The sequence below is a fragment of the Cupressus sempervirens genome, chromosome 10, assembly GCF_028749045.1.
Source record: "Cupressus sempervirens isolate cs-2001-9-10 chromosome 10, ASM2874904v1, whole genome shotgun sequence".
Taxonomy (NCBI): domain Eukaryota; kingdom Viridiplantae; phylum Streptophyta; class Pinopsida; order Cupressales; family Cupressaceae; genus Cupressus; species Cupressus sempervirens.
In genome coordinates, this window is record NC_143127.1 from 533,190,514 (window position 1) to 533,218,465 (window position 27,952).

At 35.1% G+C, this 27,952-nt stretch overlaps 1 protein-coding gene across 4 annotated transcripts in view; it reads right to left on the reverse strand.

The window, feature by feature from the left end:
* Positions 1–27,952, reverse strand: part of LOC149534992 (uncharacterized) — a 217,734-nt gene that overhangs the window by 84,474 nt on the left and 105,308 nt on the right. For all 4 annotated transcript variants that reach the window (XM_089805168.1, XM_089805166.1, XM_089805169.1 and 1 more), the window contains exons 8-10: positions 27,355–27,942; positions 26,551–27,168; positions 1,773–1,841 (exon numbers count right to left, since the gene is read on the reverse strand). In XM_089805168.1, the coding sequence (XP_089661294.1) occupies positions 1,773–1,841; positions 26,551–27,168; positions 27,355–27,942 (1,275 nt within the window). The remainder of the gene's footprint in view (positions 1–1,772; positions 1,842–26,550; positions 27,169–27,354; positions 27,943–27,952) is intronic.

The window sequence follows — 27,952 nt, forward strand, 5'->3', positions numbered from 1 at the left end:
AATGGGGAAAAAATGCTAACAGATAAAAAATGAGTATCCAAGTTGGAAGAGATTAAAACTACATCATCATAAAACAATATATCTGACAAGTGCCCCACTTTAGGTCCTCTCATGGCACAACATATTTTTGTGGGTATGGGGAAGTAAAGTGTCCCAACTACATTATAGTAAGGCATATCTAGGTACTCTGACCTCAGATCCTAGCCATAATATTTGGGGTTCTAAAACCAAATCGATTCTTAAGGGCAAAATTGATGTAAAAGCACACCAATATATGAACAGACATTCTGGACAAATAAAAATTTAAATGTAATATAATAACCTTCAGATAAACAGTATTAAAATGTCAAACTTAGTACACTTTGAACATACATAATGAATTACACCAGCAGCTGTGGCAGAAAAGATTGTGTGTAAAATAAACTTAAATCCACAAGTAGATTTTAACCTATTGAGAGATAGCAATCCCCTTATGAACAACGAAAAAATTGTTACTTGAGTTAGCTTTGAAAATTCCCACTCCTATTCTTTGACATTTGTTTCATCTCATTTCATAGGCATCATTATAATTATTAGTGCATCAGAGCATAAGGAAAATAAACATAGTTGAAAAAGATAAGTTCTATTTTAACAAACAACAAATAAGGGGTTTGTATTGGTGGCACCAGATTTGTTCTCTCTTCAAAGTTTCATAGCAGCTTGCATAATTTAGCCCCACATTCTGATATGGAACACATCATCATATGGATTCCATAAAGAGCACTTCCAAAGTGTCACTTTGATACATTCTTTGAATATAAACTTTTTACTTTAAGTTCTTAACACTCTGCCAAGGTCTGCATACAGGATTCATCTATACACATACTTGAAAATTTATGTTTAATGTGAAGGTGCCAATTGGTCAAAACCTAGTCTGGAACTTTAGCATTCAAACCCAGCCATACAAGTTTATAGCAAAATATGTCAAACCATAGGATCAGAAAGAGAAATGCAACCAGGGTCATTTATGTTTACTAGGTCTTGCACTTCTAAAATAAATGGCATGAAAATAGATATAGACTTCTATAATTGAATTTAACGTTGAATTTATTCCATGTTGTCATTCACAAAATATACAAAACCTTAGAGATCATATAATTAATATAAGGCATCTCTAGAAATAATAATATTATAATAAGGTGCATTCTTAGTTAATTTACTTGCTTCACAAATTCCAACTCCCCAAACTAATAACAGTCCCTGTCAAAAGTTATGGATCATACAATAAGCTAAGAAAAGTAAATTTCTTAGTCCTTATCAGGTACTGACAGTTTATTAACTAGTCCCAAAAAAACATAATGACTGTTTATTTTTAGCTTAAAATAATTATATAAAGAAATCAAAGTTTCGAGTGACAATTTTGGAGAAGGAACTTGTCGCACAAGCATCCAAGTACAGATGTTAAATATAGCACACTAAATCTACACTCCTGTTTTCTCAATTCACATGTCAACTATCCATGAGAAATCTTAGATACCAATCTGAACACATTGTTTCTAGAAGCAAAAACAACACAGAAGAGGTACACTCAAAAAATGTATAAATTAATATATTTGATTCCCTGGAACCAGGACTAACCAAATGCAAATGTAAATAAAGTTATGATTTAATATATTTGATTTCCTGGAACCAGGAGTAACAAAATGCAACTAAAAATAAAGTTACGATTTAAATTTATCTTCATATCATAGGCATCTAGATCCTCAGAACCCCAATGAATGCAAGAACCATACCTTGAAATTTTTATAGTCTGACAAGATATGCTTTTGCAAGACTTCCCGAACATCATAAACAGCACTACACTGTTACAGTGAAATAAGTCAATATCACAAAAATTATTAATAAAGCAAATCAAGCAAATGCATGCAAAGATAAATGAACCAAGACAAAAATAAATATGCTAATTAAATTGTAAAAACAATAACATGGATTTATCAAGTAAAGGGAATATATTTCAATATCGCGATACACATTATGAAATGTACAAGTACACTATTAAAAAGAAGTATTTATTAAGACAAAAGATATAATTAGGACACACAAAATAAAGTAGATACCAAAAGTATCTAAATAATCAAAGGGTAAATCAGAGAATTATGCAAAAATACATGAATTTGAGATAACCACAATCAGAGAAAGAGTTTTCATCATCTTGACTTGCACATAAGTCATGCATAAGTGAAAGTGAAGGATTCAATAGGCAAGCAAATTACAAGTTGTAGATTACACAAAGCATGTAAAGCCCCAGAGCAGGTAGGCAAATTATACAAGGAAATTTCTGCAAAGCATTGAAAGCGCAAATGCAAGCATACAATGGCATATGTTATAGATTTCAATATGAGGAAAGAACTAAAAAATACCTACACAAATCAGACACACTCGACATACCTTATATTAGTAAATATAAAAGACAAACAATAAACCAACATGGAGAACTTATACTAAAAGAATCTTAATGCAATAGAAAAATAGAATGGAATGCTCACAATATAACAATATTACCCTACAAAATCCTTTTGGGGAAAAAACAACAAAAACAGCATTCACTTACTGTGCTGACCATTTATATTATTGTTACCCAATATTAAAATGTAATGAATATAAACCTAAATAACTGGCTTGGGTAGAATTGTATGACAATTATTTTTATAGGCCAAAAATAGTGAGTCATAATTGTCCATAAACAAACTATTTAAATACCTCACAATTTACAAACATGAAAATAAGATTTACAATTGATATTTCATAATCTTCATATTATTCTTCACCGAAAGCACCAAAATCAACATTCAGTTCAATTTCATTTGAAACCCAATCATTTGCAATGCTACTCCCACTGGGCACGTCATGTGCACAAAGTGTCCATCTATAGATACGTTGGCAACTTGTGCAACTGTTGCATCTAAGTTGGCAAAGTCAAGAGTTAGATCACGATTCTTCATCATCCCCTCGTTGTAATTAGCTGTCTTATGAGATGAGAAATGCAAGTTGGAATACACAAATACCAAATCCTCATCTTTTATTGCACCCAATTGACCATGTTTAACCAAGTGAATGAAGGAGTGTGTACTCTTATTCTGCTTGACTGAAAAAGAAGTCAAAACCTATTCAATTTGCATTAAATATTTACAATTACAAAACATAAATTATAAACTATATGATATATTGAGGAACCAAATAATGAATAAGTTAAAACAATTTTATTGTAAGAGGCTGCAAGAAAATAGAATCTTGGCAATGTGCATACCAACAATCAAGAGAAAAAAAAATTGTGCTTGTCTCAAAGAGCACAAACATCATGAGTCCTTGAACAGATGAAGTAGCCAAACTCTTTTAAGGCAGACAATATCTACACCTAGGAATATCATTCTAAATGCATTATGTAGCCAACAACCACCTCTTCATCCCTATATGGTGCACCACCCTTCTTGATAAGAAAAGTATCTCTTAGCTATAGTAGTTTGGAGACAAAGAAAACTAGGAGGTGCAAGTATGTGGTGATCATGTTTCAACAATCAACAATGATCCTTTGCATTCTTTTGTAAATGCTTTTGTGGGATTATGCTCCTTGGCTTCTATTATGATCCTTATTTTTCAACCGCGAGATCCATGCCATTATGAACTTCACCCAAACTAAGGCACACTAAATCAACATACCTAATCAGATTCCTAATGGACTCGAGAAAACATAAAGCATATTCCACCCAAGCCCATATCTCATCATCTACAATCAATGCTTTGATTTTTTGTACTCATTGTGTACTTGATTGCCTACATAAACTCCCAAGGTTTTGATAGCCATATTGCTCAATGCATCTCACACCTTCACAAGTTGTCTTAAGATGATTTTTTATGCAAATCAAGTTTCAAAAACCTATCAACAAAATTAAAATATTAAAAGGAAAATGGCATGTCATATATCAACAATTGAAATATTACGAAATATACTCAAAAATAAATTTGAAATAACCTTCAAGAACTCCAACTTGTCAAAGTTTGTTAAGATGCTTGGTATCATATCATGATCAGTCACGAAAAAAATCATTTTCCTCGGCCTCCAAATCAAGCTTCAAAAACCTAACATGGTGTTGTAAAAACTATTGAGTTTTCCAGGATCGCTGCAAATGTACTAAGCACTGCCATGTATGTGGTATGTGTGTTCCAAATAATAGTGATCTCTTATTTGTATTGAGAATAAACCATGAAGACACATGTGCCTTCATGGGACATGTCTATTCATTAATCACATAATTTATATAATAATAAATTTAATTATATATACACACTATTATTATATTAATTTCTCTAATATAACAACATACTTGTATCTCAATTATATCTCATATTAATATATATAGGTTTATCCAACAAAAGCTATCAAACATCAACACTTTGTCTTAGCTAGGGAGGATAAACACAAGACAAATATTACACCATTGGTAATATTAGGAATGGCAAATTTTAAGGATATCTTTGATCAGAAGATATCCACCATTTTGATATCACATTTGATATCAAGAGTATTGGTCTTACAGAATATCAATACATGATATTCACCAAGTACTCAAATTAGGTTTGATATCACATCTGATATAATGAGTATTGGACTCCCAAAATATCAGCATTCGATATTCACCAAGTACTCACAAGGTTTTGATATCACATCTGATATCATGAGTATTGGTCTCCCAAAACATGATATTCACCAATTACTCAAAAATGTTTGATATCACATCTGATATTATAAGTATTGGTCTCCCAGAGTATCAATGATATTCACCAAATACTCTTAGTAATGGCCTTCCAGAATGTTGAGATGTAAGATATTCACTAAGTATTGTGACTTATGGCCTTCCAAAACATCAAGTCACATGATATTCAACAAGTAATTTGTATAATGGCCCTCTAGAACATCAACTTGCATAACATTCACCAATACTCAAAAAATTGTTTATAAGGTATGTGTACACACATTCTCAAAAAGCTTACCATATAAACATCCACCATGCAAAGTATACTCTATCATGATCTCAATAGACATTTTAAGATATCCATCATAATAGATAATTAAGTTGCAAGATCGTCACCTTTCAATAACTTCTGCAAATACAAGTGATAATCATTTGGAAGTCGTCACTTACTTATGATGTACACAGGGGGTAGGCCTATTAAATCATGCAGTCACATGCATTATGGCAAAAATTTACATGAAGTCAAAACTCATGATTCTAATATGATCAAGATCTTCAAAGATCAACTGAAACATATCCTCTATTCTCTCCTCCAAACGGACGTGTCAAACTCCCTCTGAACTTCAATCTTATGAGCTCCGTATCCAATGTAGCCTCTGATGAAGTGTCGGACTCCCTCTTTTTCCTCTTATATCCTTCCACATGAACTTTACCTCTCGTCCTCCAGAAAGTAAATTGCATATATTTTCTTCTTTTGATGTAAGGGATCTTCTTACTATTGTTTTAGCCCTTTTCACCTTTTAGTCTTTGATTTTCACTATAAAATCTTCCCTCTTCTTTAGTCGAAATGATGTAACCTTCGCTCAAAGATGAAATCTTATCAACATTGTTGATGACTGATCCAAGCTCTCAACGACACCCTTGTCATATCGGCATATGGGACTATGATGTTACCTTGGGCCATTGTACAAAAATCTAGAGGTTGCATATAGTAAATAATTTATTTCAATTCATTCCCTAAGGGGCCCACCTTCTACGTGACCACATAATACAATGCTGGTGCATTTTCCACTTCCACTTTTTATATGGTTTCCACGCTTTCTCTTTCGATGTTTGTATTTAATTTGGAGTGTTTTACTATTGACGATTTAATATTTACTACATTTTACACTCATATGAAGGAACAATATGGAAGTCAACAACATTCAACAACTTTTGGCAATTGGGCAATATATTTATGGGTCTTCTCTTTATGCGCATCGGGTGACATGTAGTTGTAAAAACTTTGACATTCCACTCTGTACTTTCCACGTGGGCACCCTTGAAATTCAAATCTTCGACATTCATATGTTTTCTCGCTATGTTGTCTATTTTCCTTATATAATAAACCATTTTGTATTCCTTGCAAATAACAGTTAAACTTTAGTGTCATCTATTTGTATGCTCTGTTCATTTCTTTTATTTATTTTTAAATGTGAATTGACTTCTCCTTTATTATGGGTCAACTACTAACGTGCCCCCCTTTCTCCTTTATATCACCATTATTGGCGATCAATACTTCTTGCATTTATACTTCCACCATGTGACAGGACTCTCTACGTCATCTCACTCTATGTATATATTTTGCTCCCTTGCTAAGGTTTTAACCTTCTCTTATTCTACTTGTCCGATTAATCAGAGGTATTCTTAAAATCATTTTTTATTGCCAAGAATTTCTAATTCCCGTGTTACACAAATTTCGATATTTTGGCATATCCTTTAATATGCCCCTTGATTGATCTTCCACCCATAATTTCCTTCCATTTGATTTTGCCATCATTCATACTTTCTTAATGTGCAATCCCTCCTTGCCCACGATAGCAATATATAAGGAAACGATTAGGGTGGTGGTTCTTTACTGTAGTCGTCCCTTACATCTATTAGGAGCATAATTTCCACCGTGCCTCTTATTTTGCCTATACAAACAAAACCTTCCCCAAACTTGCTTTCCCACTTCTCAAAATGTGAGTCGTTCGCATCTTCCAACCTTGCCTTACATATGAATCGTGGCATACGACTTCTTGCATATCATAAAAATTCAATGTAGATTGTGCCCAATCTTCATCAACACATGATATATACAAGGCCGCCTAGTCGCTTTAATACACAGTTCATCGCCCCAACCACAAGCGTTGCGTACTTTTCTCCAACACTCATGGTATTCAAATTGCCTTATACAATCTAGCACTCCTTCGTTTCTTTCTTCACAGAACTACCATACTATCCAATACAACAATTAGGACACGACTTACAACATTGCTCATTGGACGGGGACGATCCTTGATCACTCTCGTGTTGCTTCTGAATGTTGAATGCCACCACTATACTTGTTCTTTCACGTTAACAGGTTTCTCCATCTCTGTGAATTGTCAAAAGTTATTTCTAGTCGTTAGGTCTCCAGGAGCTATCCATGGTGGTGCTCCCTTCTTCCAATAGACTGATTATTAACAATCATGATTTGACCACTCCACTATTGAAAATGGAGAGCAGTGCCAAATCGTTTCATCATATTTCCATTTGCGTTCATTTGATACTTGGCTCTGATACCATGTTGAGTTTTCAGGGATCACTACAAATATACTAAGCATTGCCATGTATGTGGTATGTGTTTTCCAAATTACAACGTCTATTGAGAATAAACCATGAAGAGACATGTCCCTTCATGGGACATGTCTATTCATTAATCAAATAATTTATATAATAATAAATTTGATTATATATATACACTATTATTATACTAATTTTATTGATATAATAATATACTTATATCTCAATTATATCTCATATAATTAAATATAGTTTATACGACAGAAGCTATAAAACATCAACAAAAACAAATCAAAATGTTAAAAGGAAAATGACATTCACGTATCAACAATTGAAATATTACAAAATATTCTTCGAAAATAAACAATATATTTCTTCAACCCCCATAATTTTTTTTTCAATCCACTCAACATTTGTGTCAATTATTTGCAACACCTAATTAGGTTACCGTTAGATACATACCCTCCACTATAGAACTAGCTACACTTCAACGTTCATCATTATATGTTATGACTTGAACAATATTCCTAAAACCCACCATTTCAATTGATTAATGAGAGCATCTGCAATGAAATTTCCATTCTTCACTTTCTCCTCTTTATCTAATGCCTTCAAAAACGTTGTCCCTGTTGAGAATATTGCAATCACATTGATTAGTGCTCTATTTTTGCATTCTTTCCATCCACCAAAATTAGCATATGCATGAATTTCGAGCAATGTTTAATTGATTGCGATCTAAGTTACCAAACGCTCTCGTTGATGCCTAGAAACCTAGAGAATTTGATTCTATTTATGTTGTTGTAGACAAGCTTTCTAAAATGGCACACTTTACGCCATGCATGAGCACTTACGATGCTTCCTATACTCCTTTGGTCTTCAAGGAGGTGGTAAGAATTCATGGTTTACCTTTAAATGTAGTTTCAAATAGAGATTCGAATGTAGTTTCAGATAGAGACAACAAAATTTGCTGGTCATTTTTGGAGAGCTTTATGGTAGAAGCTTGCTACTAACTTGAGTTTCAGCTCAACTTATCACCCCCAAACAGATGGCCAAACAGCAGTGGTCAAGAGGAGCCTTGGTAATCTCCTAAGATACCTAACAAAGTAGCATTCAAGCTAAGTTTGCATACAATGATTCAATAAACAAAAGCATTGGTAAGACTCCTTTGGAAGTAGTTTATGGCTTACAACCTAGAGGAGTGTTTGAATTAAGAGGAGTGTTTGAACTATTATATTTCTAATGTGTTATTTGATTTAACACATTTCTTTCAGAATTTCGCATTTATACTTATGTGATCTGTGCAAACTTGTATGTGTGCAAACTAGCTTCTATTTATCTCAATTCTTGTGTATTGAATGTTAATTTACTAAGTGATGTATGAAAAAAGGTTTAAATCCTTCAAAAAAATTACATTTCTTGGATTTTTCAATTTGCCAAGTCTAAGCTTGAGCGCAAAACCAACTTGTTGAATCTGAGGCAAGTTTGAGTCTTGTAACTATCTTTGAATCCACTTCATAAACTGCAATTTTAGTTCTTTGAATTTTCCATCATAGCAATTGAAATTCAAAGGTTGGATTTGGTCAATCTCACCACTAGTTTGGACTCTTTATCACTAGACTATGTTAATGTGCTCCTAAGCCTCAATGAAACCTTCTTCGTCATTTACATAATGAAAAACATCATCTCCAAGTGTCTTTGGGCTTTAATCTTCTTCTTTATTAGATCCAAAGCTGCTTTCCATAGAAATAAAACCTCTACTTTTTCTTTTCCATTCAACCTGAAATTAGGTGTAGCAATGCCAATCAACAAAATTAATGATATCAAGTAATAGAAATAGCATTAACTAAAACCACCAATGTCCATCACTCTAGCTAAAATTTGGCTTAAACTTTATATTAACTTAAAAACAGTAAAAAAACGAGTAACAGCATTAGACCAAAAACTTATGACAAAAGAAGCAAGAAAGTAAATTACTCAGTAATCAAAGATAAGAGATGGTTCTGATGTTATGTAAAAGTAAATAAACTAATACAAAACCATAAATTACTTAATAAATAGAATAGGAAAAAAATAACTTAATAAATAGATTAGACACAGGTAGGACAAACAAAACAATATGGATATCAAAGTTATCAATTTAATAGACAAGAATGTAAATATATTTTTCAACACATAAATCCATATGTACAAGTTCTAATCATATAGCCTTCCACATTAGTCATGCACAGGTATATGTTGGTGCTCAAAACCACATCCTCCAACTCTAGAAGACAATCTATATCACAGTCCTCAGGAAACAAAGTCAGGCTAAGATCATGTCAGATTCGTGATTAAGCTACAAGTGGTTTTGGCTAACTGACAAGAGGAGGATAACTCTGATACTCTTCTAGACCTATTCAAGCCAAAAGAGCTCTTTCCTAGGTATCTTTATAATATAAAAGGAAAAAAATGGTACATAATTTTAGCTAAACTCTATGTCACTACATGTCCTTCAAACATGGTGTACTCATCCCTCAGACCATAGATCCCCCTATAAAACAAATTAAGTCATCAGCAGGTAATGATGTGAATCAAATGTAAAACTCGGTTACTAACCTCGTATGTAAAACTCTTATGATTTCTTACTTCACTTATAAACTAGAACTTAGAATCATGCACAGCTTGCTACAAATGACTCACAAATGGAAGTTCACAAAGAACATAGAAAAGGCGTGCAGCACTAAGTTTATACAAACATTTAACACAAGTTATGATTTGAAAACATGCATGCAAATCTAAAATGAAGAACCAAAAAGCATATAACATGAGGCCAAACTTGCAGGAGTTTCGCCCAAATACAATTGAAACACTTGATAATTTCACATGGCTGAATGTTTTTCTCAGCCAAAAAATTATAAAAAACCGCATATGATATTATTGGAAAGCTTTAATAACTGCTACTTGGCCTTAGACTAGCCAAAGCTATTACAATGCTAGCAAATGTAGCCCACGAGATTTGTTGAGTACAATGAAATTACCAGACACGTTTGAAGAGATTCAAACATGAAGAGGATTCTTCTTGCAAGCACCTTTGGTGAACTTGGAAAACAACAAAAAACACGTCATAAAAAGACTCAAACCTTAGAGATTGTTACCCTGAATCACACTGAAACACAGGACAATATACAAATTTATCCAAGAGAACTTTGGTACAAAAACAATCCCTTATGACTAAAATATATAACCAGATTGCACAAGTTTATGATACATGTTTCATCCCACCAGCCCAGCTCTACAAAAAGGGGAAGAATAAATTCTTGCAATTGTCTTCTCTTCTTCCTTTCTGCTCGTCATTGCACAATAAAACACTAATTCTATTTAAACAATAGCTCTGATTCTGCCCTCACAAAAAAAGGCATAAAATGTCTCTTTTTCTCAATATGCTACAGCAGATTTACCATTTTTTGTTGTTTCTACATTTGGACGCATAAAATATTATATTTTATAATACTTGCCATCAATCACCCGATCCCAAAATATCTTTTACTTCACATTTTCTGGCTTCCACAAGCATACATATCCCGCACAAAGCATAAAAAAATTCCACTTCCCCCGTTTAAGTTAGCTGTTCTTTAAACACATGGATGAAGAACTCATGAAACTCATGTGTACTTGCGAGTCCAAACTAGAGTTGAGTTACCCAAAAATTCTTTCTGCCAACTTTTAGTGAAAACTTGCAACATTTTTCATAAAAACTCACCATTAAATCACCAAAACCTTAAAATTTCTCTTAAAAAACTAACCAAATAAGCATAAATATTTTTCAACCTAAAGTTGAAAACTTTAAATAATTTTCACAATTAAATGAATGAACAGATGGCATGCGATTATTTAGGGCATGAGATTGGTGACACAAAAGACTTCTTTGAAATCTTGTTTTGCTTTCAATTTTTAGTCATTTCAAATTAAAAATGAACATCCTTCTGGTTTTGGTCTTTCCTTGTAAATTGAGGAAGAGTATCTGCAGATTAATACTACAAACAACCTGCAGGGAATCTTTTGCAATTGATTTGCAAGGAAAGACAAAAACTAAAAGGACGTAAAAACATATTTAACATCTTTTTTAATCAAAATGAATAAGAAATGAAAACAATTCACAGAAAACCCATGTTTTTGTTATAAACAACTTGCCAGAGTAACTATTATTCACAACCTGCAGAGACTCTCCTTCAATCAGCTTACATGAAATGGAATAACCTAGAAGAATGTAAAAAAAAATATTACACTTTTATTATAATCCAAAACAAATTAGAAATGAGAGAAACAAAAATTCAAATGACTTGCAGACTTGAATTTTCACTGTTTATTATAATTTGATAAACTTCGAAAATTCAAGACTGCAGGTCATTTATATTTATAACTGTATTCAGCATTAATATAAACAAACTGTGGGCTTGAACTTTCAGAGTTTATTAAATTGTACCAAACTGTGAAAATTCAAGACCACAAGTTGTGTATACTTAAAATTGTATTCAATATAAAGATATATGACCTGCAGGCTTGAATGTTTGCAGTTCATTATATTTTAGCATATCCTTTCTACAATTAAAGTATTGATTTAGAGATCTAAAATATATTGGATGTGAAAATTATTTGGATTTTATTGTAATATTCAACTCATAGTGCATTTATATTATAAATTTCATTAACTGTGAAAATTAGAGACTAAAAATAGTTTATTACATGTATGTATTTATGTATGCATGCATGCAAGTAGGTTTGTATGTACGTACATATATAGGTACATAGGTATGTACTTATGTTACTAAGCCCTACGTAGGTATGTACGTAGGTACATAGGTACCTAGTTATCCTCCAAAGTGTTACTAAACCCTAAGGTTTTCAAAATTATGCCTTCCAAGTACATGTTAAACACAAAATTTTCAACTATTATTAAAACTACCCATTTGGAGGAGACAAAGCATTCAAAAGGTTCAGCCTTAGCCAAGTAATTAAAATTACTAGCACCCACTATTCATTCAAGACTTGCAAGTTTAAGAATTAATGCCACGTAAAAAAAATATAATTTCTCATGAATCCCAAAAGAAAAATGACGTATAACACCTCACAAATGTTAAAATTTATGCCATACAAAGAAAAAAATGAATGTCCACAGCCAACTCACAGCATGAAGCCACACTTCAGATGGTTGAGAACACCATTAAGGAAGTACTTTTTTTGGCCCCCAGCCTCCATTCAGCTGCCATGAGGTAAAAAGCACATCATTGGCTTTCCTTTGCAATACTTTTTATTTGTGGACTACATAAGAGAACAATGAAAGTAGGTCAAAAGACACAAAGCACCTTGCTTCCCAAACCTTCTCGACCTTAACAAGTCACCTAAGGTAAGTAAAATGCCACAGCATGCATTTATCCATCTTAAAGACATACTAACAACTCCATTGTCTTGATAGTGAAGACCAAACACAGAGATTTCAGCAATTAGTGCCAAATGCATCTAACGCTAATTTTGCTACCTTTCCTGTGTACACATCCAACATATTGACCAAGGAGAAAAATAATTATCTCAAAGCTTGAGTTATTTCTAAAGGTCCTTATTAACATGGGTGATAATCAAAGTTCCCAGACTCAACCCTAGGTCTAACTCAGCAAGGGTAACTCAACTTGTGAACTAGCTCGGACTTGGCAGTGGCTCAGCAAACGGACAAAACCCTTGAAATTTTTACGAAATTTTACCCTTGCCTTCATCCTTTTGCCATCATATATTGAAATTGGCATGACTGACCCAACTCACCGACCTGAACCCGGCAGGGCTAACCCAACTCGCCAACCTGAGATTCGCCCGACTCGCGAAGAGTTTAGGAACCATAGTGATAATGTATAAACCCAAGTACATTGTCTGAGCTACATCCAAATTCCTCACATCCCTTCAAGAGAACAAAGTTATTGACACGATGTGCCTCTATTTCACTTAGCGAGTTTCTTGATTCATTCAGTGAAACCTTTCCAATGTGATGAATAGAGTTCTGTAAACTAAAAGCTGAATAGAACCACACTGTCCTTTGCTTCAAGAAATCTGATTTAATCATCAACCAAACTCAACCAAACATTGTTCTCTTATTAACATGGGTGATAATCAAAGTTCCCAGACTCAACCCTAGGTCTAACTCGGCAAGGGTAACTCAACTTGTGAACTAGCTCGGACTTGGCAGTGGCTCAGCAAACAGACAAAACCCTTGAATTTTTTATGAAATTTTACCCTTGCCTTCATCCTTTTGCCATCATATATTGAAATTGGCATGACTGACCCAGCTCACCGACCTGAACCCGACAGGGCTAACCCAACTCGCCGACCTAAGATTCGCCCGACTCGCGAAGAGTCTAGGAACCATAGTGATAATGTATAAAACCCAAGTACATTGTCTGAGCTACATCCAAATTCCTCACATCCCTTCAAGAAAACAAAGTTATTGACACGATGTGCCTCTATTTCACTTAGCGAGTTTCTTGATTCATTCAGTGAAACCTTTCCAATGTGATGAATAGAGTCCTGTAAACTAAAAGCTGAATAGAACCACACTGTCCTTTGCTTCAAGAAATCTGATTTAATCATCAACCAAACTCACCACAAGTTTTAAGAAAAAAATTTAGTAGCCATAGACAAACTTTTACAAAACTTCTAGATAACTCAATCAAGAATTCATATTGTTGGTTTTTTCATTAATGATCCTTGCTTATAGACTTTTATCTCAAAGTGCTCAATCACTTTACTCGTGGCTAATTTGTATCTCATGGTTTTGGCCACATGCTCACATGCGTTGACGGTTTGGATGTGGAATGTTGTGTGCACCAGCAATTTGATCCGACTTTATGGTTGTTATCTATGGGTAAAGTGTTGTAGTAAAAAGATAGGTAAATATATTGAGTCAAATCTTAGCTAATCAATGAATCATGAATTGCGAATTATTCATGTAGTCAGTAGTACACTACCCCTTTTGTGATGAAAGGAAAAAAGTGAAAGATTTTGTTTTTAAGACTAATCTCACTACTTTCATGTCCTGAATTCTCCTTACAGAAGAGATAAGTCATTAAATTAATCTCAAGCTTGAGTAGTAATGTGAACAGTATTGTGAATATTTTTGTTCAATTGGTACTTCAATCAAACACATAATCACAACCTCCATAGTATTGAAAATTGCCAGAGAATAGCTCTTCCAAGTTGCATCTTCCACAAGTAAGTCTTTCTGTTTCACCAGGTATTCCTTACTCATTAGTCTTCTGAGTGTCTGCAACCTAGTTTCAATAATGGCTTCCAGAATCAGAATCAACTTCCCTTCTTCATCTAATAGTGGCAGCACTATAAGAGTTGCATCATGTCCCAAAGCTTTCTTCAAACGCGAAACATGAACAATGTTATGCACCCTACTGCTAACAGGTACTCCAATTCATATGCCACTTTTCCCAACTCTCCTTATAATTCGGAAGGGACCATAAAAACTGGGCTTGATTTTTTTCGTCCCACTTCTTTTAAGTGATGAGTCCTGATAGGACTGCAATCTCAAGTGTACCAAATCATCCACCTGAAAGTGTCTCTAAACTCTATGCTGGTCTGCATACTGCTTTTCCTGATTCTTCACTTGTTGGATGGTTTCTTTCAAGGATTTCACAATGTCTTGACTCTGCTGCAATAAATCTTTGGCTTTGGGTACTCTGTCTCCTAAAAAAAAATCTATAAAGCTTGGTGGTTGGAACCCATAGAGAGCCATGAATGGAGACACTTTGATTGACATATGGTATGTGCAGTCATAGCAACACTCACTCAAATGTGGGTATTCAGCCCATGCTTTCTACTGCCCTAAATGTAATTCCTTAAATAACCTTCCACCTACTTGTTGACTATTTCTGTTTGACCATCGATTTGTGGATGGTAGCTTGTGCTGGGAGAAAGTATTGTTTCACACAATTTGAACAGATCCTGCCAAAACAAACTCATAAACTTCCTATCCCTGTCAATCACTACATTCTGAGACAACCCATGAAGTCTAAAAATTTCCTTGACAAACAAATCTGTCACCTGGATTGTTGTCAACACTGCTGAAATTGCAAAACAATGAGCAAATTTGGGTAACCTGACAACTATAACATACATGCAATTTTTTCCTTGGAGAGTAGGCAATCCGATGATAAAATCCATTTTTGAGTCCTTTCCAACTAATCCTCTCCATAACTTGCATGTAAGTCTTAAAAAAGACAAAATGGTCAGTCATAGGAATATCATGAAAGGATTTATAACCACCTCTTTGAACTTGGAACTAGGCACCAAGAAAATTCTACCTTTATAGAAGAGTACATTTTGAACCATGTACCAGTTGTAATGTGTGGCACCCTCCAATAAGCTAGAAGACCATGAGTCCTTTGCATATTCAGCAACTATTTTCTCTTTCCAATCTGTTGTAATCTCAACCAAAGAACCTAAATGTGGTCTCCTATACAAAGCATCAGCCACCATATTTCCTTTTCCTTTGACATAAACTATGTCAAAATCATAAGCCTGCAAATTACTCACCCACTTTTGTTGTCTTTCACTCAAGTCTTGTTGATTCAAAAAACATTTGAGACTATAATGATCAATTTTAAATATGAATTTTCCTCCCACAAGACAAGGTCTGAATTTTACTAATGCATGCATTAACATTTCCTTTTCATAAACTAAATAACTCCTTTCAGCTCCTCTCAACTTCCTACTTTCATAGGCAATGGGATGTTTGTTTTGCATTAGGACAGTGCCTATCTTTAACCTGATGCATCACATTCAAGCTCAAAAGATGGAATAATATAAGGAATTGCTAATATGGGACGTGCTCATTAGGGGCTCAAATTGATCTAAGTTTTCCTATGCTTTTTCAAACATGCAAAAGCCTCCTTTCTGGACAGATCAGTCACTAGAGCAACATGTGAAAACCTATTACAAATCTTCTATAAACTCCACACAATCCAAAATAAATCGATAAGTTGTGACAACTTTGTAAAAGGTCAATCAATAATTGCCTCAATTTTTCAGGATCAACACTAACTCTTTTGGACTCTTCGAGCAGATTTTATGGCAAAGGTATATTTTGCTAACCCAAATTCACATTTTGATTCTTTATTATACAATGATTCTCTCTCAAGAATACTAAGCACTTCTTCCTAGTGCAGCAAGTGCACTTTCCATGTCCTACTATAAATCAAAATGTCATCAAAAGTTATAAGGACAAACTTATGCAGCGTAATATCCCAAATTAGATATTTGCCCCAAATCCCTCAAACATATTTCAGAAATTTAAACTGATAAATGTATGCAATAGATTTCAGATTTGCTCATAAATACCAAAAATACTCAGATACAAATATAATCTCAGAAATGTCAATGCATTTCAATCCTCAGCAATACAATAACCAAATCCAATCATAAACACAGAAAACTATAACCGGATTGGATAATATGAAATAAAAATTCAAAGAACAATGAGATACGAGTGTGATGCCTCAAGCAGACAATGGGTTTCCAAACACTGCCTCCAAGCTTGTGGGTTTCTATCCTCTCAACTACTAAAAGTTGAAGCTTTTGAAAACTCTCCAAGAAAGAAAATCAAACCCAAGTCAGTAAACCAAGTATGTTGCAAATGAGCTTTCTTTCCTCTAATAAGCCCAACCTAATGGCTCTTCATATTCCTTTCTCTACTTATTTATTTCGTTTAAAAATAGCCTTTTTCCCACTTAAGAAGAAATAAAGTGCTCATATAATAATAAAGTGACACAATAGTATGAGCTTATGTTTTAAAGTCGCTTTATTAATAAACCATTAATCTTTCGGCATTTAAAATTACAGAGCAAATGAACTCAAATAAACATCAGTGATAACTAGTCCCAAAGGTCTCGGTGAGATGCTCCCAGTCCAATACTAAAATACCAAGAAGATTGTACCTGTCTACTTCCTATAAATACAAAGTATCTAGAAACCCCACAGAAACGACTCTAATGGGTCATAAATTGGAACTATTAGGCCAAAATTCAGCCTGATCCCTGAAAATCCTAGTTCACCCACGAGACCGAGGCAAAATGACTAACAACGCATCAAGATTTAGTGGCCGAGAAAAGGGGACACTATAGTCCTTCCTTTCCAAAGATTGCTTGCTCTCAAGCAATCTGCATCCATCTACTGAAACCAAATGCATGGATCCCATAGCCTTGTGACTGATGCTTTTCCCATCTATTATGCTATATAGTCGTAAACATTTGCAATCCTAGAGTTGTAAAGCAACTCGACATGAACCAAAACAACAATCAATTGAATGCCAAGATCCCAAAACATCTCATGTGCATACTCAGTTTGGACAATCTGTCATTAACTGTTATCATAAAAGAAAATTTTCTCTATCCAACTGAACACATCACTCTAGCTGTAACCACCAACACATCTAATGTTAATCGATGGTAGAAGCTCAGCAATATGCCAACCTCTAATGAGAATAATACAAAATAAAGTTCTACACCTAGCTCCCTAATGCATAACAGTCCATGGGAATGCTCTACATGGATCCCAAGCGAAAACCTATGTGATGTCCCTGATATCACCAACTATTGTAATACCCACATTGATGGAAATTATAATTCCTGCTAAACTGGCATAATTACCAAGCCACCATGTTGTAAATGGTGGATTAACCCAACAATAGGTGTCATAGGAGGGAACATCATAGAAGAGAGCAGCTTGAAAAGCCAACCTGTCTTACCTTCCTCAACTGCACAAGGATATATCATACCAACTATCCAAATCTTGCACATGAGAGTAATCCATCAAAATAAAAATGCGCCCAGAAGATAAATGAGCTCCTGTCACTCAACTCTAACCTCATTTTCACCATTTTAGAAGTAGTGAAGCCAATCTATGGAACCCACACAAACTACAATTCTAACTTTTTCAATACTTAAGTCCTAAAGAAAATTGCTCTCACATCCATCGCCTATGAGGAGATCCAAATTGGTGAAGGTATCTACAATTCCACAACTATATCCAATCTCTGCTAGACTTCTACAGATGTGCTAGCTCTGCAAGTAAACCAACTTGCTGCAACTAACACCATAATCACCCTATAACCTTATATAAGTATGAGACCTTTGTGATATAGAAGTAACCAACTCTCTCAAATACATAGCAGTATGATAAAAAGTTGACCGGTGTCCCTACAAGTAATCTCTCATAATCACTTGAGTTAGATACTTGGGACCGCTAGTCCCATCTTCTGAAGATGGCAGACCTCCATCCCGCAATGGACAATACAATCTTTAAGCCAATCCACACGTGCCTCATCAAGTCCTCCACGTTTTGATCACAAGAAAAATGATGAGCACTCCTTTCTATATGGTCACAGTAAAGAACTTGAACCTCGATCAATGGCTCATCACTAAGCCACAACTGCCTACTAAATGTAGATGAATCATATTCATCTTGATCAACCCTCATGCTATCATCACTAACAACCTCCTCAATTGTTACATCTGAATATTGAGCTACAGTAGAGCGTGACAAATTGAGCTCAACAAATTTGGTATTTAGCTATACTTGAAGTGCCACTAAGGTGTCCTCTAGGGTGTTCTTGGCAATCCTGGTCCCATAGGTACATGTACAAGCTTCTTCTTTCTTTTTCCTCAATGCTTCTAAATAAATTTGTGTTAGGTCAAAGAGATGATCACAATCTGAAAGGTGTAGATAATCTGATTTCATAGTTTTCAAACATTGGATAATTAACAATTGTGAAAATTTCTCTTTGAATCCCCTTTGTTTTCCCTCCATTGGTTCCTTCCAAATGTGTTTTTCAAACATGCCATATATGTCATCAAAATGTGATAAAGTGACATAATTTTACCTTCAAATACTTTCATTTGACTCTCCAAATTAGGTGAGCTAGTAAGTGCATGAGAAAGTCAAATGCACATGAGGTGGGACAATAGTGGGACAATACATTTCATCACACATCAAAGTTGTGAATATAATTGTCCATATCCAACAGTGCATTGGAAATAGGGACAGCATTATGGTCAAGAACAAATCCATCATAAGAAGAACTGACACCAAATGTAGGGACTATTAAACCTGAACCAAAGTAAGCATAAGCACTCACATAAGATGAGGAGTCATCATCATTGGCTGATTGGTCAATTTCCTCACATGGGCTATCAACATGTCCATTAAGGGCACTAGTGTAAGAAGCCCCATAAGATACCTCTACCCCCAAACTACCTATCAATAAACTTGTGCAATCACTGATAGTTAGTTGTTCTTTTTCCAAACCACTTGTAACCTGTGTAGTGCATCTCTCACTTATTTTGTTCACTTGCAGGCTGATCATTAAATGTTGAAAAAACCCCATACAGATTTTTGCACCTATCTAGTGCAAGTAGATCCCTAGACAACTCATGGTAGATCCATGTAATCAATGAGGGATAAATCTTTCTAAATCTGTAGAGAGAGTTTGTTATACTCATCATACTTGTCAAGTATTTCTATTTTTTATCGGGTCATCAATTTTGGGCTAACTGTTGATGTATCTTAACAAGATCTTTCCTGACTATTTCCAGGTCATGTGTCTTTCCCATAGCTAGATATCACTAGACCCAAAACTTCCCTTTCAGAATTGTAGACAGTTGATGTGTTGAGACCTCCAATACCACTGTAATGGCTGTCCATAGTAACACTAACTTATCGCAAGCTTAGTCACCAATTTATCTCTCAAACATTTTGTCATTAGTTATCTACTACTGTTATAGTGGTGTTGCAAGGAAGGCTTGTTGGAAGTTGACAACGCCATTACTCTAGGCATGAAGGATGTCTTTCAGTATACTCAGATTTCTCTCAACAATAGATAATACATTACTACTTTGAATTTCAAAAATCTAACTCAAATCTATATTCTTGAATGAAAAGCTGGTCCAAAATATTCCACTTATCCTTCACAAGCCCCTCTCAGTATTCTGCCCCACTGTCAATATCATTAATACTAGCATCCACTTCAACTTCCCAATCTGAGCTAAAGTCTGAGGTGTGGTACTGGATTCATGTGTGCAACTGTAACAAACATAGACTCCAAATTATTGAAAAGCAATATTTGTTTACCAACTATCAACCACATATAGGAAGGAGAAAGTGATCACAATTGTATTGATGAGTATAGACAGAAGAGACTCCAGCTGTTCAAATATTCCTCAACATATGCTGACTAGAAGATCAAGATAAAATATCCCATTTTCTTATCAAGTATTTTGTCAACAGTTATCAGTTTCATATCCCCTTTTCAAAATTATAGCCCAATTTAGTTAAATAGATGACATATTCCACTTTGGACATCTTAACAAATAGTCTGCTTGCAAATTCAATTGTAGAGTTTAGAGTTGCTGAAATAATGTTGATCAATGAGAATGTTTATATCGAACTATTTTGAATTAATTTGTATCGGTAGCTGGAGCAGTTATATCAGGCAGTACAGTCAAAAAGTAAAACATGACTATATATTGAGTCTTCTTGCATCAAGTGCCCAGCTTGTGTTATACTCAGAAGCCAATAGAAAGTTAAATACAAATGTGACCCTTTTTTATCTAGATCACTAAAAGCATAATGTTCAGATGGCCAGCTTCAAATTATCATACCAGATCCCTCTACTCCATCACAGCTTAGAACAGGAAATTATGATCCCACCCTTAAGGTCTCACTTTTGATGGAGAATTGTAGTTGACAAGTTCAGACAAATACTCAGTGATTCTTGCTGTATGAACTCAACTGGTCATACACCTGATCAAATATCAAGTCCGGAATTCACGTCTTGTGTGGTGTCATCTCCTTCTATTGCTTGACTCGTTTTTTCTACAAGGGTTTACACATATGTAACTGTGTTCGCAAGAAACACCAATTATTGGTATATGCCAGGAGACGTCCACTATATCTTAGGAAATTGAACTCTGGATCAACCTACAAATTCAACGTGTAGAACAAACAGATGATTCTAGCGAATGAAATGGGATCCTTTGTTCCAGCTAGGAATACTTGACAACCCGAACCATTACATAATTCTCATAATCATCGATTCCTATCATCTTTGTACCTCATGCTCCACACAAACATAGCACAGGTAATATTAATTTACTCATGGTAAAATCATTGGGATACACAAAGGTTCATATATAAGTTGAAGGTGATTATTGAGACATTCACAGGAGAAGTCTATAATGGATGTATCACGTATGTGTTACCCCAAAGGAGTGCCATAATTTACGGTATTACTGTTTCCAAACTTTAGTGCCAGCTTCAAATAATTTTCAAGCTTCCAATATTTATTATTTGCCCAACATCTGAAGATGGTCAGCTGAATATTCACGGCAATAAAATTTTCTATCAGCCAATTAAAATATAAACTTTAATGTTCACAACACAATCTTTACAAAATTTTAATGTCTGTCACAAATAATAATGACCAAATACAAAGGTATTGCCCTCAACTTGAATCAGACCCACCAAAGTTATAAACAGAAGCAATATGTATATTTCCAAAAAAAAATTGTCACACTTCTATCTTTCGGCAGCCTCAAAAATGTATTCATTCAGCAACTACACAGAGAAATTCCAAGCCCCACAAGAACATTTAAGCTAAGATACTGATTCATCCTAGGCGGCAGAGGCTTCTGCATCGGAGACGGACAGATGCAGGATGCATCCGGAAGCTCTGCGGATGCTGGTTGGATGCATCTGGAAGCTAGTCTCCCGGATGCGTCTAGAAGCCAGAGACCAGCTTCCAAACGCATCCGAGAGCCTGCGGCTAGCTTCCGGCCAACATCCGCAAGGCTTTCGGACACATCCAGGAGCATCCGTAGGCCCAACAAGCATTAAAACCAAAAAAAAACTATTAAAAACATTTTCTATGACTTAAGTTGCCATTTAAACATGTGCTATAATTACTTTTTTGGGTTTTTTTCTATGAAACACTAAAACGACCCTAAAGGTGAATATTGAAGCATTCACAACTCATTTTAGAACTTTGTTTGCACCTACAACCACTTCTCATTTGGTCTCTAGTTTTCATTGTCATTGTGAAGCCAAGTTCAGCATTTTCGAAGAGGGAGAGATAGCTTTCTCAAAAGAGTTTAAACCATTCGAGGTAAGTGATCAATCCCATTCTTGAGTATTTTAATGAAATTTTTTGAGTTTTTGATGATTTTTTTCAAGTTCTTGAAGATTTTTTCAAATTTTTTTTTTTGAAAGATATGTAGAAGCAACTTTGTATCTATTTTAATAGATTTTTCTCACTTCTTTCCACTTGTATGCATGATGTTCATAGTTGTTAGGACCTAATTGAAATTTATTTATTTTCTTATAGAATAGGTTGCAAAAAATTAGGCAAGAATGGATACTGGTGGTAGTGCTAGTCAAAGTTCAGTGGGGGGCCAAGGAGGGGAAGGGATTGATAATTTCAAAATTGATATAGGTTCTCCTTTGTGGAGACATACAACACAGATATCATAGGTTTCAGGATGTGGCTCATACTATTGGAAGTGCAATTATTGTCAAAATAACAAAAGAAAACCATTCAATAGCTCATATTCCTAAGTGAAGCTTCATTTTATGGGCCCTGTTGGCAAAGGATTTGGAATGTGCAAAGGTAAAAATGGTATTGGGATGACTAGTGTAGAAATCCTTTCATTTGTAAGAGAACAAGAAGTTGTCGATGCATTGATCAATAGATCAAAAAAAAGCTACTATCAAAGTCCTTCCTCAAAGAGCAAGCTGCATGCACCCACTGAACCAATTTCATCCTCCCAACACCCATTCTTGGAAGTACCTGTGCTAGGAGAGGATGAGGAAGAAGTGGGAATTTCAACCCGCAAAAGAAGCCCATTGCACACTGCATTTAAATTGGAGGCAAGAGACCGCGCTGATGAAGCTATTGCACATTGCCTCTATGTGAATGGGCTTCCTTTCAACTTGGTGAGATCGCCATATTGGAAGGAAATAGTGGCAGCAATCAAAGAATCACCAGTTGACTACACAAGCCCGGGATATGAAAAGGTGTGTACAACTCTATTGCAACAAGAGAAGACACATATAGAGAAAGACCTTCAACCAATCCAAAAATCTTGGAAAACATCGGGTCTAACTATTGTGTCAGATGGTTGGAAGGATACAAGAAACCAACCACTGATTAATGTGATTGCAATTTCCCCCAAAAGGGCAATGTTTTTGAAGGCTATTGATTGTGAGGGGCAAGTGAAGGATTTCGAATTCATTTCTAGAATTCTCATCGAGGCCATCGAGAAGGTGGGTAGTGAGAATGTGGTATAGGAGGTCACAAGCAATGCCAAAAATTGCAAGGGTGCAGGTGCTTAAGTTGAGAGTCGATATGAGCATATTTTTTGGACCCCATGCACTATTCACTCCCTTAACTTGATCATGCAGAGGATTGGCACTAAAGTAGACTGGGTGAAGAAAATATATGAAGAGGGGGAGGACATACAGATGTTTGTGACCAACCACCACATGTCACAATCCATTTTTAGAACATACTCCAAATTGGAGTTGCTGAAGGTAAATTAATTTTTTTAAATTACTAAGTTTCATGGTTTTGTAATTTAGTTAAAAATTAAAATTTATAATTATATTGTCAATAGACATATTGTTAACTTGCTTAGGTTGTTGAGACCCGTTTTGCATCTCATACAATTGTTATGAGATGACTCCTCAAGGTAAAAGATGAATTAAGTCAAATGGTCATATGTAATCAATGGGGCATATGGAAGATCTCAAATTCAGAAAGAGCACAAAGGATCAAGGATTTGATCTTAAATGAGAGTTGGTGGGCTCATGTGGCATATGCATTGGCTTTTACCGAGCCCATCAGGACTATGCTTCGTTTTGTTGATATAGATACACCTTGCTTAGGGGATGTGTATGATGGCATGGACACCATGGTTGAGAAGGTAAAACATTCTATACAAGCACATGAGTGTGACTCCACACAATGCGAAGCCTTATGCAAACAATTGCAAGCAATTATCAACCATCGTTGGAATAAGATGACTACCCCATTGCACCTCCTTGCATATGCCTTATCTCCTAGGTACTATAGTGAGGAGGTATTTGGTATGCTAGGTAGAGTGGCACCATTTGCGGATGAGAAGGTTGCTGAGGGGTGCCACAAAGCTCTTACAAGACTCTTCCCACTGGAAGAAATGAATGAAAAAGTGAGGGAAGAAATTGGGTTGTTTGCTTCAAGGTTAAGGGATTCTCCATTTGCACTAAAGGACCAAAACAGAATAGGAGCTATCACATGGTGGTACATGTATGGTCAACCTTTCAAGCATCTTCAACCTCTTGCAATCAAGGTCCTATCACAAGTAAATTTTTTATTTTGTTTTGTAAATTTGTTTTAAACTTTTATGTTTACACTTGCATTCTAGAATTTTGTGTTTCACACATTCTTTAAAATTCATTTGTATGTTTTGTGACAACTATCTAGGTTGCTAGTTCTTCTACTGCTGAAAGGAATTGGAGTACACACTCCTTTATCCATTCAGTGAAGCGCAACCGGTTGGGCTCCAAGAAAGCTGAGGACTTGGTCTTTGTCCACACCAACTTGCGTCTTTTGTCGCGTAAGAATGATCATTACAAGGAAGGGGCAACAAAGCTTTGGGATGTAGCCCTTGAGTGTGCAGATTTGGATGCAATACTTCATGATCTTATTACAATTGGAGACGTTGATGATGATAGTGTGGCATGTGGTGTATCCAACATAAGTGGAACCATTCTTGGTTCAAATGATCTTTCAGCAGTTGGAGATGATGATGAGAATGTGGATTTTGTTGCGAATCCCTATGATTCAAAGTCAAACTCTGATTGATTGAATCTTCAAACTTCAATCAGTAACTATGTTCTTATTTTGTTGGAATCTTGAACATGACCTATTTGAACTTATTGTTTAAGACTAAAGAATAATGTTGGACAAGCACATATTGATATTGATATATCATATGAATTTTGAAATATCTTGAATTTTGATAAAGGGTTAAGTATCATAGATTCATAGTCATATTATCAAATGATTTGTTTTGTATATTTCTTGCATTTCTTTGCATATATTTTTTTATTAGTATATTTGATATTTCTTGCATTTCTTTGCATATTATATATATATACACGTTTCCTCCCGTATCCGCATCCAAAAAAAATCCCCACATCCCGTATCTACTTCCAGAATCCGCTTCAGAATCCACATCCAAATCAGTAACTTAGCATTTAAGCTATATATCAGGTCATTAGTTTCCATGTGCTTAACAATACTCTCTTTGAATATTAAATTGCCACATTTGCAAAAACCGATAATTTAAATCCTTCACAATCAAAACATCATTGTCAATAATATAAATATATATTCTCTGCACATTACAAATGTTAGTGGCGATATAGTTTTCCTATATAAATAAACTTCATTCTCTAGTATCCTCCATTGTATTCAAATGATTCCAATTAAAGTGCCCAACCTCAATACAGTGAATATACTTCTGATAAAACCCTTCTAAGTAAATTTTCTGAAAAAGTTTCACAGGCTGGCATAAAAACCAGCTCAAATAACACTGTAATATCCCCAATCAGGTATTTGCCCCAAATTTCTCAAATATATTTCTGAAGTATTAAACTGATAAATTTATGCAATAGATTTCAGATTTCAACAACATAAATACCAAAAATACTTAGATAAAAATGTAATCTAACAAATGTACATTTCAATCCTCAGCAGTACAATAACCAAATCCAATTGTAAACACAGAAAACTACAGTTGGATTGGATAATATGAAATAAAGCTTTAAAACACAAGTGAGATACTCTTGAATAATATCACACATTTATTTTAAGGACTGTGCAACACTACTATTTAGAAATACCAGAATTACCAAAGCAAATCAAATAATATAAATAGATTTGCTCAAGACTGTGAATTGTTTATCTATGGGAAAAAGCTACATGCACTTGTGAGGTTTCTGGAGATGAATCGGCTATATAATATGTATTTCCAATAAACTGTAACTTCTATTTTGAAAATATCTAAAGATTCTGAACTAAAACCCAACATAAATTAGAACGGATAAAGACTAATCAAATTCACATGATAACAAATGAACTAAACTACAAGCAATGTTAATCAATTTCTACCTGATCAACTAGTCGTGTAAGCAATGCAACTCGCAATTCACAGCCCCCAGCAGAAGAAACTTGTCTGTATGCCTCAATAATTCGATCAAATGCCATTCTGCTTAATGAACTTTGTTGCTCTTCACTTAAATTTCTAACTGGCGGTGTCACTGCAAATGTGGTATATGTATTTACAGACATGGCTGGAATTGGAACTGAAGTTCTTTTGGGCTCTGAAATGAGAGTTCCTGGTATGGCAGGCCCACAAGTTTTGATTTCTGACTGCTTAGGCAGAGAAGTTTCTTGCATTTCTTTGTTTTTAGATCCAGTCAAAATAATATTTTGTGTGGATGTCAGGGGTGGTGATGATGAAATGCTACTTCTATCCACAGTCTCCATCTTTAAGTCAATTGAGATATGATCATTTAGGCCTGGAATGATATTCTGCAGTCCTTCATTTTGGTCTTTCCTTTGTATAGCAATCAAATTTTCACATTCAATCATGGGCCCTTGAACCTTTGAGGCGTTTACCTCCATTCCTGAATCAAATGGGAAGGCACTTGTGTCCCCCATGCTAACAGATGCTAAAGATACAGGAACTGGAAATGTCATATGTTGTGTACCTATCAAACCAGAGCCCTTAAACAAATCCAAATTAATTAAGCCTGTTAGCTACAATCAGTCGAAAGAGCATAGGCACACACAGAATTAAATGACTAAATAAAAGTTCTATATAATTAAAATTCAAACTATTAGCATCACAACTTGTTTAACAATGCCAGCCAATAATAATAATAAGCTATTTACTCAATAGGAAAAGAATACCCTTTGAGAAGCAAATTGCTGAGAAACAGTAATTTCTACTTCAGATGGTGGTGTGCTCTTGGGGAGTTGTGATGTCATCATCATTGGAATTGGTGTTTGAGAAATGGAGTTTGAAAGTGCCATTAATTGTGATAAAATATTCAATGATGGCACTCCCTGAGACGCATTCCCTATAAGCTCGTGATCACTAGCATCCTCGGTTGGAGGAGTTGATGGCAAATTATGCATGTTAGCTATGACCACCTCAGCTAACAAATCTGTTGGAATTCTTGCAATCAGAATTTCTAGGGATTCAACAGCCCTGTCTCCTTGTGCAACTATTGCCCCAAACATTGCAACCAATTGTTGAACTGGGGTCATTTCAGGCCCATTCACCAAGCTCCCAGTACCATTCCCATTCGAAATGGAACTTTCATTGATTACATCACCTCCAGATTGGAGATGCTGTTGAGCTGGAGAATTATGTCGAACTCGCTTTCCTGGCTTGTCATCTACAGTTGCCTGATTACCAGCTTCTTGCACCAAACCCCTCTTCCTACCTGTCTCCACTGATACAAGACTATAAGGTTGACTCGGTGGCTCCTGTACCTGTAGGAAG